Below are 16,545 nucleotides of genomic sequence, written 5' to 3' on the forward strand. Positions count from 1 at the left end.
GTGTGCGGCCTCTGTGATGGTGTGTGGCTTCTGTGATGGTGTGTGGCTTCTGTGACATCTGTGATGGTGTGCGACCTCTGTGACGTCCGTGATGGTGTGCGGCCTCTGTGATGGTGTGCGGCCTCTGTGACATCTGTGATGGTGTGCGGCTTCTGTGATGGTGTGCGGCCTCTGTGACATCTGTGATGGTGTGCGGCCTCTGTGATGGTGTGCGGCCTCTGTGATGGTGTGCGGCTTCTGTGATGGTGTGCGGCCTCTGTGATGGTGTGCGGCTTCTGTGATGGTGTGCGGCCTCTGTGACGTCTCTGATGATGTGCGGCTTCTGTGATGGTGTGCGGCCTCTGTGATGGTGTGCGGCTTCTGTGATGGTGTGCGGCCTCTGTGACGTCCCTGATGATGTGCGGCTGCTGTGATGGTGTGCGGCCTCTGTGATGGTGTGCGGCCTCTGTGATGGTGTGCGGCCTCTGTGATGGTGTGCGGCCTCTGTGATGGTGTGCGGCTTCTGTGATGGTGTGCGGCCTCTGTGATGGTGTGAGGTCTGTGATGGTGTGCGGCTTCTGTGATGGTGTGCGGCCTCTGTGACGTCCCTGATGGTGTGCGGCTTCTGTGATGGTGTGCGGCTTCTGTGACGTCCCTGATGGTGTGCGGCCTCTGTGACGTCCCTGATGGTGTGCGGCTTCTGTGATGGTGTGCGGCCTCTGTGACGTCCCTGATGGTGTGCGGCTTCTGTGATGGTGTGCGGCTTCTGTGACGTCCCTGATGGTGTGCGGCTGCTGTGATGGTGTGTGGGCTCTCAGCAGGTGCCATTTCATTTACATTACCACTAATAAGGTGTAATTAATTCCCGACGCAGCGGATAATGAGGCGGCGGCTTCTCACCTGCGGCAGCATTCTGTAAATGTCCTCTGCAATTAAAATGTTCTTTTTACTTTCTACTTCATAAGTGATGTTACTTCCCAGCGAGGTATTGTTCTGCGAGACAATGAAGTTACCGACAGCATTGCAGCAGGAAGACAAGGAAAACCTGCAAAGAAAGTCACAAGATCAATCCCAGCAAAGCTGCTTAAAGGGAACCTCCCCTCATAGGCTTATCTGCCATCAATCCGGCTATCCAGATGGGAGGAGGATGATGAGAAGGAGGATGAGGAGGAGGAGAAGGATGAACAGGAGGAGGATGATGAGAAGGATGAACAGGAGGATGATGATGATGAGGAGGAGGAGGAAGATGAGGAGGAGGAGGAAGATGATGATGAGGAGGATGAGGAGGGTCATGAAGAGAATGATGATGATGATGATGATGAGGGTAAGGCTTAGATTTACATCTACTTCTGGGGGACCCCACTATATACAGAAGGCTGCAGTGTACCCCACTATATACAGAAGGCTGCAGTGTACCCCACTATATACCGAAGGCTGCAGTGTACCCCACTATATACCGAAGGCTGCAGTGTACCCCAATATATACAGAAGGCTGCAGTGTACCCCAATATATACAGAAGGCTGCAGTGTACCCCACTATATACAGAAGGCTGCAGTGTACCCCACTATATACCGAAGGCTGCAGTGTACCCCAATATATACAGAAGGCTGCAGTGTACCCCACTATATACAGAAGGCTGCAGTGTACCCCACTATATACCGAAGGCTGCAGTGTACCCCACTATATACAGAAGGCTGCAGTGTACCCCACTATATACAGAAGACACCTATAGACCCTCCTATACGCCCCCCTGTACGCCCTCCTGTACGCCCTCCTATACGCCCTCCTATAGAAAGCCTGTACGCTCCCCTATACGCCCTCCTGTACGCCCTCCTGTACGCCCCCCTGTACGCCCTCCTATACGCCCTCCTGTACGCCCTCCTGTACGCCCCCTATACGCCCTCCTGTACGCCCCCTATACGCCCTCCTGTACGCCCTCCTGTACGCCCTCCTATACGCCCTCCTATACACCCTCCTGTACGCCCCCTATACGCCCTCCTGTACACCCCCCTGTACGCCCTCCTGTACGCCCCCTATACGCCCTCCTATACGCCCTCCTATACGCCCTCCTGTACGCCCCCTATACGCCCTCCTGTACGCCCCCCTATACGCCCTCCTATACACCCTCCTGTACGCCCCCTATACGCCCTCCTGTACACCCCCCTGTACGCCCTCCTGTACGCCCCCTATACGCCCTCCTGTACACCCCCCTGTACGCCCTCCTGTACGCCCCCTATACGCCCTCCTGTACGCCCTCCTGTACGCCCCCTATACGCCCTCCTGTACACCCCCCTGTACGCCCTCCTGTACGCCCCCTATACGCCCTCCTATACACTCTCCTGTACGCCCCCCTGTACGCCCTCCTATAGACCTTCAGAGCAAATGAGATATGGCGGTACCTGAATCGAGCATATTCCTGCGGCTTCTTCCGCCAGGTGCAGTTGTGGATGTCATTGACGGCCTGGATGTAACAATCCTCTGAGTACCTGCAGGGAGAGCGGCCGTTACTGCAACGTGTCGCTCATCGTCTCCATAGATTATATTAGATTGTCAGCATTCTGGGCTGGTGAGGCGTGGGGTATCTGTTGATGCTTTTGGGGTACATGGATGGTGGGTCTGATTGAATGCTTCACTAAGTGTGAGGAGAGAGGAATAAGCCGCTGCCAGACACCTCCGGGAACAGGTATCTCTTTCCTTCTCAGGCCTGAATCTTTCCGCTGACGTCATTTCATGGCCCCAGTAAGACGGCCCACTGGTCCCACCAAAAATCATTCCATTTGGCCGACTTTTGGGCTGTATTGTTTTTGCTCAGCGTGATGTTCGGCCACAGGCTGCGGCGCTATTGTTTCCTCTTATATATCCTATATATCTATATCAGCATTTCCTTATCCCCTATGTACAAGACATAATGAAGTCCAACACAAAGCATCGATATACACATATACACACATAGAGCCGCCGCCGCCACATAGAGCACACACATAGAGCCGCCGCCGCCACATAGAGCACACACATAGAGCCGCCTCCACATAGAATGCACTCATAGAGCCACCGCCACATAGAGCACATACATAGAGCCGCCGCCGCCACATAGAACACACTCATAGAGCCGTCGCCACATAGAGCCACCGCCACATAGAGCACAGACATAGAGCCACCGCCACATAGAGCACATACATAGAGCCGCCGCCACATACAGCACACACATAGAGCCGCCGCCACCACATAGAGCACACACATACAGCCGCCGCCACATAGAGCACACACATAGAGCCGCCGCCACATAGAGCACACACATAGAGCTGCCGCCACATAGAACACACTCATAGAGCTGCCGCCACATAGAGCACACACAGAGTCACTGCCACATAGAGCACATACATAGAGCCGCCGCCACCACATAGAGCACACACATAGAGCCGCCGCCACCACATAGAGCACACACATAGAGCCGCCGCCACATAGAGCACATACATAGAGCTGCCGCGGCCACATAGAGCACACACATAGAGCCGCCGCCACATAGGCACACACATAGAGCCGCCACCACATAGGCACACACATAGAGCCGCCGCCACATAGAGCACACACATAGAGCCGCCGCCACATAGAGCACACACATAGAGCCGCCGCTACATAGAGCACAGACATAGAGCCGCCACCACATAGAGCACACACATAGAGCCGCCGCCACAATATGTCACTAAGGATCAATCATCCTTCACAGATGCAGAGCTGTAAAAGGTTTATTAAGATTAGATGTAATAGCGCAATATAACATCCATATAATGTACGGGTGTCAGCAGACAGAGCCCTATATATTATCCAGATGTCTGCACTCACACAGGAGAGGACTCCATCAGTGTGACCAGGAGAGGAGGCAGCGGGGTGTAGAGGGAGAGGAGGCAGCGGGGTGTAGAGGGAGAGGAGGCAGCGGGGTGTACAGGGAGAGGAGGCAGCGGGGTGTAGAGGGAGAGGAGGCAGCGGGGTGTACAGGGAGAGGAGGCAGCGGGGTGTACAGGGAGAGGAGGCAGCGGGGTGTAGAGGGAGAGGAGGCAGCGGGGTGTACAGGGAGAGGAGGCAGCGGGGTGTAGAGGGAGAGGAGGCAGTGGGATGTGGATGGAGAGGAGGCAGCGGGAGAGAGGGAGAGGAGGCAACGGGATGTGGTGGGAGAGGAGGCAGCAGGAGAGAGGGAGAGGAGTCAGCTGGGTGTACAGGGAGAGGAGGCAGCGGGATGTGGCCGGAGAGGAGGCAGCTGGGTGTACAGGGAGAGGAGGCAGCGGGATGTGGCCGGAGCGGAGGCAGCAGGATGTGGCGGGAGAGGAGGCAGAGGGGCCTACATGAAGAGGAGGCAGAGGGATGTGGCAGGAGAGGAGGCAGCGGGGTGTACAGGGAGAGGAGGCAGCGGGAGAGGAGGCAGCGGGGTGTACAGGAGGGATGTGGCAGGAGAGGAGGCAGCAGGATGTGACCGGAGAGGAGGCAGCAGGGTGTACAGGGAGAGGAGGCAGCGGGAGAGAGGGATAGGAGGCAGCAGGATGTGGCAGGAGAGGAGGCAGCAGGAGAGGAGGCAGCAGGATGTGGCAGGAGAGGAGGCAGCAGTAGAGGAGGCAGCGGGGTGTACAGGGAGAGGAGGCAGCAGGATGTACAGGAGGGATGTGGCAGGAGAGGAGGCAGCAGGATGTGACCGGAGAGGAGGCAGCAGGATGTGGCAGGAGAGGAGGCAGCAGGAGAGGAGGCAGCGGGGTGTACAGGAGGTATGTAGCAGGAGAGGAGGCAGCAGGAGAGGAGGCAGCGGGGTGTACAGGAGGTATGTAGCAGGAGAGGAGGCAGCGGGGTGTACAGGAGGTATGTAGCAGGAGAGGAGGCAGCAGGAGAGGAGGCAGCGGGGTGTACAGGAGGTATGTAGCAGGAGAGGAGGCAGCGGGGTGTACAGGAGGGATGTAGCAGGAGAGGAGGCAGCAGGAGAGGAGGCAGCGGGGTGTACAGGAGGGATGTAGCAGGAGAGGAGGCAGCGGGGTGTACAGGAGGGATGTAGCAGGAGAGGAGGCAGCAGGAGAGGAGGCAGCGGGGTGTACAGGAGGTATGTAGCAGGAGAGGAGGCAGCAGGAGAGGAGGCAGCAGGAGAGGAGGCAGCGGGGTGTACAGGAGGGATGTAGCAGGAGAGGAGGCAGCAGGAGAGGAGGCAGCAGGAGAGGAGGCAGCGGGGTGTACAGGAGGGATGTAGCAGGAGAGGAGGCAGCAGGAGAGGAGGCAGCAGGAGAGGAGGCAGCGGGGTGTACAGGAGGGATGTAGCAGGAGAGGAGGCAGCAGGAGAGGAGGCAGCAGGAGAGGAGGCAGCGGGGTGTACAGGAGGGATGTAGCAGGAGAGGAGGCAGCAGGAGAGGAGGCAGCAGGAGAGGAGGCAGCGGGGTGTACAGGAGGGATGTAGCAGGAGAGGAGGCAGCAGGAGAGGAGGCAGCAGGAGAGGAGGCAGCGGGGTGTACAGGAGGTATGTAGCAGGAGAGGAGGCAGCGGGGTGTACAGGAGGTATGTAGCAGGAGAGGAGGCAGCAGGAGAGGAGGCAGCAGGAGAGGAGGCAGCGGGGTGTACAGGAGGGATGTAGCAGGAGAGGAGGCAGCAGGAGAGGAGGCAGCGGGGTGTACAGGAGGGATGTAGCAGGAGAGGAGGCAGCGGGGTGTACAGGAGGGATGTAGCAGGAGAGGAGGCAGCAGGAGAGGAGGCAGCAGGAGAGGAGGCAGCAGGAGAGGAGGCAGCAGGAGAGGAGGCAGCGGGGTGTACAGGAGGGATGTAGCAGGAGAGGAGGCAGCGGGGTGTACAGGAGGGATGTAGCAGGAGAGGAGGCAGCGGGGTGTACAGGAGGTATGTAGCAGGAGAGGAGGCAGCGGGGTGTACAGGAGGTATGTAGCAGGAGAGGAGGCAGCAGGAGAGGAGGCAGCGGGGTGTACAGGAGGGATGTAGCAGGAGAGGAGGCAGCGGGGTGTACAGGAGGTATGTAGCAGGAGAGGAGGCAGCGGGGTGTACAGGAGGTATGTAGCAGGAGAGGAGGCAGCAGGAGAGGAGGCAGCGGGGTGTACAGGAGGGATGTAGCAGGAGAGGAGGCAGCGGGGTGTACAGGAGGGATGTAGCAGGAGAGGAGGCAGCAGGAGAGGAGGCAGCGGGGTGTACAGGAGGGATGTAGCAGGAGAGGAGGCAGTTATCCTGGACAAGTAACCATGACCTCGGGGTGAGATTGTGTAAGTGAGGAGGCCATAATGCTCCCCGCTAATAACAGCTGGTCACCTGTATATCACTGTACGCTAATAACTTATCACTGGTGCAGCGCCATCTAGAGGCAACTTTACCAAAAAGGTTTATTTAATATTTATTTAGTAATGATGGAGGACAATAAATATTATACAGTCTCTTCATCACTGCAGGGACACAGTCTTATACGAATGAATAGACTATTGTTCCCTGTTATCAGCCATGTTGCTTCTCCAGAACGATGGCCGACAGTCCTGTGAGGCGGCCTGTGGGCGTCATGGCTCCCCGGCGTCTATTCATAGTAACCGCATATCTATTCCTTATAAGATAATCCGATTGCTGGGATGGAGGAAGGCGCATCTGCTCCGGAGATTTATAACTCTGCCTGAAAGTGTTCAAGATGTCAGGAAAGACGGACGGAAAACTCTCTACGGGTCTATTAAAGCTTTATACTGAGGAAATGCTGGGGGCTCCTGGGGGTGGGGGGCCCGGCCAAGATTGCTGGGGGTGGGGGGCCCGGCTGGGATTGGGGTGCTGGGCCGGGATTACCAGGGGCTCCTGGGGGGGGGCTCGGCCGGGATCGCTATACCTGCCTATACCAGCCTGTGTCCTGTAGGTAGGTAAGGGTTACATATAGTGGGGAGGGACAGTACAAACAATTATGCAAAAGACTTTACAGATTTTGGACCAATTCTTAATTATTTAAAGGAATTAGAAAAACAATTTTAAAGGCCCCCATGTGATCTGTTATTTCTCCTGTGGGGGCGCTGCAGAGGAAGCTCACCCGCAGCTCACCCGCTCTCAGATCCCTCCAGAAATTATCGCTGATCCCTGGGGGTTCCTGTAAGTAACCTCAAGGAGGGACCGTTACACCTGTGTTATACAGGGTTGGAAGAATCCGCAACGCAGAGGTGGCAGCTACTCTGAGGTCCTCCTGCCTTATGAGCTGCTGTATGCGCTGCAGGAAGGGGTGTATTCTTTCCAGTCTTCCAGTACTTATCAGCAGCTGTATGTCCTGCAGGAAGTGGTGTATTCTCTCCAGTCTGACACAGTGCTCTCTGCTGCCACCTCTGTCCATGTCAGGAACTGTCCAGAGCAGGAGAGGTTTTCTATAGGGATTTGCTGCTGCTCTGGACAGAGAGCGCTGTGTCAGACTGGAGAGAATACACCACTTCCTGCAGGACATACAGTAGCTGATAGGTACTGGAAGATGGGAGATTTTTACATAGAAGTAAATTACAGATCTATATAACTTTCTGGCACCAGTTGATTTAAATGATTTTTTGCCAGAGTTGCCCTTTAAGAGTATGTGCACACTGAGTAAATAGTACGGAAAGTACGTTGCGTAATCCGACGCTCACACCTGCTCGCGGACAGCGGCGGGGGCGCGTGTCTCCGCCCGTGCCATAGACTTCATTCTATGCACGGGCGGATTCCTTCCTCCGCCCAAGGAATGAACTCACATGCAGCATGTCGCCCAAGACTATATTTGCTGTTCAGGAAATGACATTTGACCTTCTCGTTGCTCCGGGTGATCAGTCCTCGTCGTCTGATACATAGGGCCCAGAGGTTTCCTGGCAGACAGTGTCACCTACCTTTTCCTCAGGGACACAGACAGGAGGTGATCCGGAACGTCCCGACAGAAGGCGGCGCTGCCCGTGTAATTATTCTGTGCCGGAATTCTAGAAAATGACAAAGAAAAGTAATAAAAATCATTCCGAGAACACAAAGCCAGCCGCGCCGGCCGCTGCTAGTGAGGCAGAGATTTCATGACAAGGCGCCATACCTGAGGCTGTACTCTTCATTAGTCATACACAAACAATGGCTGCCCGCCTGCCTGTCCGTCTGCCCGCCTGCCTGTCCGTCTGCCCGCCTGCCTGTCCATCTGCCTCCCTGCCTGCCTTTCTGCCTGCTCGCCTGTCTGCCTTCCCGCCTCCCTGTTTATTAAACTTAAAGGGGAACAATCAACAGGTTAGAGGAGTCTAACCTGCTGACAGCCCCATATGGCACAGAGGACGCTAAGGAGGAAGACATGTGCGTAAACTCCGCTCCGCAGCACCATTAGGAGCACTGCTGCATCATCCGGCCCTCCTCTTCTAATGATAGTCAATGGAGCAGGAGGGCCGGATGACGCTGCAGTGCTTATGGTGCACGGGACCAGTGCCAAGGAGGAAGGTAACACACATACAGTATCTCCTTCCTCAGCATCCCTGGCGCCATAGGGGGCTGTCAGCTGATAAGATTTATCTAACCTACAGTAGACCTTCAGTCTGGACAAGGTGGAGACCCCTTGTATGACTTAGAAATTCCTTACTATTTAAGGAGGCATTGCCCCATTTACCCCTGATGAAGCTGCATGTATAATGGTAAAACCTGCTCCACCCCTGTGCTCTTCTTTAAGAGGGTCTCCCGAACATAGCAGGGGGAGTCTTCTGTAAGATGGTCTCCTGAATGTAGGGGGGGGGCGGGGTCCTGGTGATTGGTCGGGTCCTGGTGCTTAGTGATTGGTCGGGTCCTGGTGCTTAGTGATTGGTCGGGTCCTGGTGCTTAGTGATTGGTCGGGTCCTGGTGTTTGGCAATTGGTCGGGTCCTGGTGTTTGGTGATTGGTCGGGTCCTGGTGTTTGGTGATGGGTCGGGTCCTGGTGTTTGGTGATGGGTCGGGTCCTGGTGATTGGTCGGGCCTGGTGTTTGGTGATAGGTCGGGACCTGGTGTTTGGTGGTTGGGTCCTGGTGTTGAGACCCTGGATGATGGCTTTAGGATTAGCAGAGCGAAGCACATGGTTGAGCGCTTCCCTCCCTGTTTTTCTGTAGGAAATGGGTCCACAGACTTCTTGAGAGTCTCCTGAGTACAACTGGTTCCAGTGATCTGCAGATCTGAAGACACAGACCCTCAGGGTCCCCAAAGGGGTCACTGTGTCACACGGTGGAGTTTAATCCTGGGCTCCCTGTAATGCTTTATTTCCCCTATGGTGGCGCTGCAGAGGATGTCACAGGCCGCCACCAGCTGGTCAACCCGTCATCACCCTGGTTGTGGGGTCACCATGTATAGTGTGCGGAGCTGTGGATTCCCCAATACACAGAAACTTCCGGAAATCAGAGGATAGAAGGAAAAGATACAGAGAAGGCTGAGAGGCGACTTACACATGGCCGACGTCCGGCTGCAGCAGTCCCGCTCTGGCTGTTACGTTTCCCGGCCTGCGGAGAAGAAGCAGAGATCATGGTCAGCTACTGATGGGCATAGTAGTGATCATCACTCGATACCTCGTAACCGATCAGAACGGAAAACAATCAACTGATCGGCTAAACGCTGGTACTTGTTTCCATTGTTCTCATTTGCAGCGGGTTTCCCACATTATCCCATCCCAGCACCTATAATGGAGACTGTGCTGGGGGGAATGGAGCCCCCAGGTAGCCCCCCACCATCCTCACCGCCGCTCACCCAGCTGGTAATGAAGCTCCCAGGACGGCTGTCACTTGTATTTACGCTGCGCTGTGGTATAGAAAATATATTTAACAAGACATCAATCTATAGTGAAGCGGCAGAGAAGGCGGAGGGAAGAGGTAGTGCGGCCGCACCGGCTCCGCACAGACTTCACTCTATGTCTATATTCACTCAAACAGGTTTTGTTCTTAACACGGGGTCCGTGGAGACGGAATAAGTGCGGCCGCCCGGCTCTGCCTGTCACTTCACATCACACGGCCGTCTCCAGCTCTTCCCCTGGAAAGCGTATCGAGCGCTGCATACATTACTGGGAGTCGGCTCACAGGGGCCTCACCAGACGCAGATGTAGCAGAGCTCAATTACTTATTCAACTCTTTGAGGCGGCAGCAGTTGTCTGTGCGGGTAAGTGGTCGTGTACAGAGTCTGTTCTGAAGAATTACACTTATCAGGGACCAAGATGGCTACAAAGACCGACCGATCAGCCGCAACATCTGACAATATGCTGACAATTCTGACCCATCGACGCCCAGACTCCATAGACCTGTGCGGTGTGAGGTACGGACCGCATATCTCTGTGCGGTGTGAGGTAAGGCCCCCATATCCCTGTGCGGTGTGAGGTAAGGCCCCCATATCCCTGTGCGGTGTGAGGTACGGACCCCATATCCCTGTGCTGTGAGGTACGGACCCCATATCCCTGTGCGGTGTTCGGTGCGGCCACCATGGATGGAACTTGTTCCTCCGCAGATCCCACAGATGATGGATGGGATGAGATCTGGGAAATCTGGAGGACCGGTCACCAACTTCATCTCTTTGTCCTGTTCCTCATTCCTGTACAATGTTTGCAGTGCGGCCCCCAGGGTATTATCTGCTGCCTTACGGGGTCCTGCTGCCAAGAAGGGGGGACATGCTGTGTATAATGGTTAGGTTCCCAATTTTTTCTACTTCCAAGATCGCTGGTCTGGGGCCCATGGCACTGGGTGGTTGGTTTGGGGCTTTTGGCACTGGGTGGTTGGTTTGGGGCCCATGGCACTGGGTGGTTGGTTTGGGGCCCATGGCACTGGGTGGTTGGTTTGGGGTCCATGGCATTGTGTGGTTGTTTTGGGGCCCATGGCACTGGGTGGTTGGTTTGGGGCCCATGGCACTGGGTGGTTGGTTTGGGGCTTTTGGTACTGGGTGGTTGGTTTGGGGCCCATGGCACTGGGTGGTTGGTTTGGGGCCCATGGCACTGGGTGGTTGGTTTGGGGCCCATGGCACTGGGTGGTTGGTTTGGGGTCCATGGCACTGTGTGGTTGGTTTGGGGTCCATGGCACTGGGTGGTTGGTTTGGGGTCCATGGCACTGGGTGGTTGGTTTGGGGTCCATGGCACTGGGTGGTTGGTTTGGGGTCCATGGCACTGGGTGGTTGGTTTGGGGTCCATGGCACTGGTTGGTTGGTTTGGGGTCCATGGCACTGGGTGGTTGGTTTGGGGTCCATAGCACTGGGTGGTTGGTTTAGGGTAAACTTTCTTTATTTGGATTCTTAAAGACTTTTTAATCTTTGAAAAAAAGGAAGAAGATGTAAATGACGGCCGGGAGCGGCTCAGATGTTCTAGCAGGTGATTCCGCATTGTTCTCGGAATACATAACCCAATACCGTCCTGTCACCAATCTGATCAGCCGACGATGCCATCTCCCGTCTCTGAGAAGAGGATAGTAATTGCCGCACCAACCACTCTGCCAGCGTGTCAGCGCGGATCACAGCACGCCGGATAAAGGTTACCTGCAGATCCAGAGCAGCGGAGACACCAAGCAGATAAGTGGCCGTCTCCTGTCTGCCTAATGAGGCCGTCATTTACTTCCTCCCAGCATGTAAAATCCGCCGTTGTTATTGCCTCATTGCCTGCAGGCGATTTATGCTGCGTTATATGGCTGCCATACAGAAAAGCCGCCACACACTCGGACACATTCCATCAAACCCACCGCACTCTCCTCCGAAGGAAGATGATGGGCACAGAAGGATCGGGCACTCTACACTCCTCACTGCCTGTGCCCTGTGCCCCTCACCATGACACCAGCCGCATCGTATCGGAAGATCTCCACCCTGCTCTCCCTTCTCTTCTGCAGACGTCGCAGGGGGCACTGGGCTCTTCCTTCTCTTCTGCAGATGCTGCAGGGGGCACCGGGCTCTTCCTTCTGTTCTGCAGATGCTGCGGGGGGCATCGGGCTCTTCTTTCTCCTCTGCAGATGTTGCAGGGGGCACTGGGCTCTTCCTTCTCATTCCGCAGATGCTGCAGGGGGCACCGGGCTCTTCCTTCTCTTCTGCAGATGCTGCAGGGGGCACCGGGCTCTTCCTTCTCTTCTGCAGATGCTGCAGGGGGCACCGGGCTCTTCCTTCTCATTCCGCAGATGCTGCAGGGGGCACCGGGCTCTTCCTTCTCTTCTGCAGATGCTGCAGGGGGCACCGGGCTCTTCTTTCTCTTCTGCAGATGCTGCAAGGGACACCGGGCTCTTCCTTCTCTTCTGCAGATGCTGCAGGGGGCACCGGGCTCTTTCCTTTTCTTCAGATGCTGCAGGGGGCACCGGGCTCTTCCTTCTCTTCTGCAGATGCCGCAGGGGGCACCTGGCTCTTCCTTTACTTCTGCAGATGCTGCAGGGGGCACCAGGCTTTTCCTTCTCTTCTGCAGATGCTGCAGGGGGCACCGGGCTCTTCCTTCTCTTCTGCAGGGGGCACCTGGCTCTTCCTTCACTTCTGCAGGGGGCACCAGGCTCTTCCTTCTCTTCTGCAGATGCTGCAGGAGGCACCGGGCTCTTCCTTCTCTTCTGCAGGGGGCACCTGGCTCTTCCTTCACTTCTGCAGATGCTGCAGGGGGCACCGGGCTCTTCCTTCTCTTCTGCAGATGCTGCAGGGGGCACCGGGCTCTTCCTTCTCTTCTGCAGATGCCGCAGGGGGCACCGGGCTCTTCCTTCTCTTCTGCAGATGCTGCGGGGGGCACCGGGCTCTTCCTTCTCTTCTGCAGATGCCGCAGGGGGCACCGGGCTCTTCCTTCTCTTCTGCAGATGCTGCAGGGGACACCGGGCTTTTCCTTCCTTCTCTTCTGCAGATGCTGCAGGGGGCACCGGGCTCTTCCTTCTCTTCTGCAGATGCTGCAGGGGGCACCGGGCTCTTCCTTCTCTTCTGCAGATGCTGCAGGGGGCACCGGGCTCTTCCTTCTCTTCTGCAGATGCTGCAGGGGGCACCGGGCTCTTCCTTCTCTTCTGCAGATGCTGCAGGGGGCACCGGGCTCTTTCCTTTTCTGCAGATGCTGCAGGGGGCACCAGGCTCTTCCTTCTCTTCTGCAGGGGGCACCTGGCTCTCCCTTCTCTTCTGCAGATGCTGCAGGGGGCACCGGGCTCTTCCTCCTCCTCTGCAGATGCTGCAGGGGGCACCGGGCTCTTCCTTCTCTTCTGCAGATGCTGCAGGGGGCACCGGGCTCTTCCTTCTCTTCTGCAGATGCTGCAAGGGGCACCGGGCTCTTCCTTCTCTTCTGCAGATGCTGCAGGGGGCACCGGGCTCTTCCTTCTCATTCCGCAGATGCCGCAGGGGGCACCGGGCTCTTCCTTCTCTTCTGCAGATGCTGCAGGGGGCACCGGGCTCTTCCTTCTCTTCTGCAGATGCTGCAGGGGGCACCGGGCTCTTCCTTCTCTTCTGCAGATGCCGCAGGGGGCACGGGGCTCTTCCTTCTCTTCTGCAGATGCTGCGGGGGGCACCGGGCTCTTCCTTCTCTTCTGCAGATGCTGCAGGGGGCACCTGGCTCTTCCTTCACTTCTGCAGATGCTGCAGGGGGCACCGGGCTCTTCCTTCTCTTCTGTAGATGCTGCAGGGGGCACCGGGCTCTTCCTTCTCTTCTGTAGATGCTGCAGGGGGCACCGGGCTCTTCCTTCTCTTCTGCAGATGCTGCAGGGGGCACCGGGCTTTTCCTTCCTTCTCTTCTGCAGATGCTGCGGGGGGCACCGGGCTCTTCCTTCTCTTCTGCAGATGCTGCGGGGGGCACCGGGCTCTTCCTTCTCTTCTGCAGAAGCCGCAGGGGGCACCGGGCTCTCCCTTCTCTTCTGCAGATGCTGCAGGGGGCACCGGGCTCTTCCTTCTCTTCTGCAGATGCTGCAGGGGGCACCGGCTCTTCCTTCTCTTCTGCAGATGCTGCAGGGGGCACCGGGCTCTTCCTTCTCTTCTGCAGATGCTGCAGGGGGCATCGGGCTCTTCCTTCTCTTCTGCAGATGCTGCAGGGGGCACCGGGCTCTTCCTTTTCATTCCGCAGATGCCGCAGGGGGCACCGGGCTCTTCCTTCTCTTCTGCAGATGCTGCAGGGGGCACCGGGCTCTTCCTTTTCATTCCGCAGATGCCGCAGGGGGCACCGGGCTCTTCCTTCTCTTCTGCAGATGCTGCGGGGGGCACCGGGCTCTTCCTTCTCCTCTGCAGATGCTGCGGGGGGCACCGGGCTCTTCCTTCTCTTCTGCAGATGCTGCAGGGGGCACCGGGCTCTCCCTTCTCTTCTGCAGATGCTGCAGGGGGCACCGGGCTCTTCCTTCTCTTCTGCAGATGCTGCAGGGGGCACCGGGCTCTTCCTTCTCTTCTGCAGATGCTGCAGGGGGCACCGGGCTCTCCCTTCTCTTCTGCAGATGCTGCAGGGGGCACCGGGCTCTTCCTTCTCTTCTGCAGATGCTGCAGGGGGCACCGGGCTCTTCCTTCTCTTCTGCAGATGCTGCAGGGGGCACCGGGCTCTTCCTTCTCCTCTGCAGATGCTGCGGGGGGCACCGGGCTCTTCCTTCTCTTCTGCAGATGCTGCAGGGGGCACCGGGCTCTTCCTTCTCCTCTGCAGATGCTGCAGGGGGCGCCATTTGTTTGTGACTGGGGAGGGACGGACCCTCCGGATAAGATTACCAGTACAGGAGTCCATGATGAAGAGGTTGGGATATTGAGAAGTCTATAGATTTAAAGACACAGCAGATGCAGTATATATATATACACCCATGTGTCACAGGGGTTCATGCCCCCCGTCAGCTGCAGCACGGGGCTCCCCTCCCCCATCACCCTTTCTGCAGTAGGATAATACTATTACACCGCTTCTTCTTGTTATTTCAGGAAATATTTCTATCCTTCCCTGTTTTCTTACTTGAACCCTTCAGACTAGTGACAAGATGATGTCAGTGCTGTCAGTGCTGTCACTGACAGCCCCCTCTATGGTGCACAGCTACTTCTCAGGGGTCTGGCCAGCAGTACCCACACAAGGACTTCCTTACTCTTGGTAAGGGGCGAGTCCGTACTGCTATGCCAGGACATGATGAACAGGCTGGCACTATGCCGGGGGTGGGGCACACAACACCTTACTATAGAGGAAGGGTTACAGTAATCATCAGCTGCTGAGAGGAGAGGGAAGCCTTGATTTACCTCTCAGGGACAGTGAGGATCCTCTGGAGACGGCAAACAACACAGCAGCTTAACCCTTTCCTAACTTTCTGTATTCTGTCTTGTAGTGTTTGTTACTAGAGACAGAATTTCTCTAACAACAAGCAGTAAAGAGCAAACAGCGAGGACAGGATACACTTAGTGACCCAGACCTTAGGGCATCTTTATGGGGTAAAGAATCATTTTTAGTAAATAAAGTGAGTGACTAATATGTTAGGAGCCACCTAGCCTCTCACCTGAAGGAGAGGTGATTACAGCAGTCACCTTGTCCTGCCCCTTGGCTAAACCTACCCCCTTAGTCATTCCACAGCTTAAAATGTACCAGATCAGCTGGATGAAGGGCTATCTGTCATTCCGCTCACTGGGCAGTATTTTACAGAACTGCCTGAAGCACCATAGACTTGTATTGTATTTAACTTACAATGCAAGTCTATAGGCCGTTCTTTAGGAGAGGATTACCTACCTGCGGAGTTCTGAACGCGTATCCTGCCCCTGGAGCGGAATGATAGCTGCCATGTAAGCCCTGTGTTCTCTCTACAAGACTAGAGACCCAAGGATTCCGTACATACACCCAAATGGAAATTGTCCGCCTGTCCCTTTAAATTTTCTCTAAAGACTAAAAAACTTAGAACAGATGAAATGACGGGCACATTGTGGGCGAGGGGGCAGCCGTCCCATCACCACAGACGCCATCTACTCATCCTGTAATATTCCCTCCTCCTTACAGAGAACAATTCGCCTCCTCTTTAGTCTTCTTCTTCCCGATGATCAGCAGCCGCAGATCCCACCAGATGTTCTCTAATCTCCATGATGCACAGACCGGACGCACTGTAATTCAGTTCCCGATACGACTTTGTATCCATCTATCCCCCCCCCCCCCCATATACAGTCCCACAGGACTCCTCCGCTCCCGTATTCACTGCAGAATTATTTCCCACCAATCAGAGTCTCATTACTAGAGACTGATCTTCTTAAAGTGGCACTCCCCCCCAGGACGTACCCTCCTAATATAGTGATATCAGTAACAGTACTGGCCTCATCTGTGTGATCACCCCAGGACATGTACCCTCCTAATATAGTGATATCAGTACCAGGACTGGCCTCATCTGTGTGATCACCACAGGACATGTACCCTCCTAATATAGTGATATCAGTAACAGGACTGGCATCTGTGTGATCACCACAGAACATGGACCTCCCTAATATAGTGATATCAGTAACAGAACTGGCATCTGTGTGATCACCACAGGACATGGACCTCCCTAATATAGTGATATCAGTAACAGAACTGGCATCTGTGTGATCACCACAGGACATGGACCTCCCTAATATAGTGATATCAGTAACAGAACTGGCATCTGTGTGATCACCACAGGACATGGACCTCCCTAATATAGTGATATCCATAACAGTACTGGTCTCATCTGTGTGATCACCACAGGACATGGACCTCCCTAA

The 16,545-nt window shown here is 55.7% G+C and overlaps 1 protein-coding gene across 1 annotated transcript in view; it reads right to left on the minus strand.

Moving 5' to 3' along the window:
- Window positions 1-16,545, minus strand: part of ST8SIA6 (ST8 alpha-N-acetyl-neuraminide alpha-2,8-sialyltransferase 6) — a 44,697-nt gene that overhangs the window by 12,269 nt on the left and 15,883 nt on the right. Inside the window, exons 2-5 of the mRNA XM_069960659.1 lie at window positions 9,366-9,419; window positions 7,819-7,905; window positions 2,380-2,466; window positions 880-1,024 (exon numbers count right to left, since the gene is read on the minus strand). Coding sequence (XP_069816760.1) covers window positions 880-1,024; window positions 2,380-2,466; window positions 7,819-7,905; window positions 9,366-9,419 — 373 coding nt within the window. The remainder of the gene's footprint in view (window positions 1-879; window positions 1,025-2,379; window positions 2,467-7,818; window positions 7,906-9,365; window positions 9,420-16,545) is intronic.

This window comes from Dendropsophus ebraccatus, chromosome 2 (assembly GCF_027789765.1).
Source record: "Dendropsophus ebraccatus isolate aDenEbr1 chromosome 2, aDenEbr1.pat, whole genome shotgun sequence".
Taxonomy (NCBI): domain Eukaryota; kingdom Metazoa; phylum Chordata; class Amphibia; order Anura; family Hylidae; genus Dendropsophus; species Dendropsophus ebraccatus.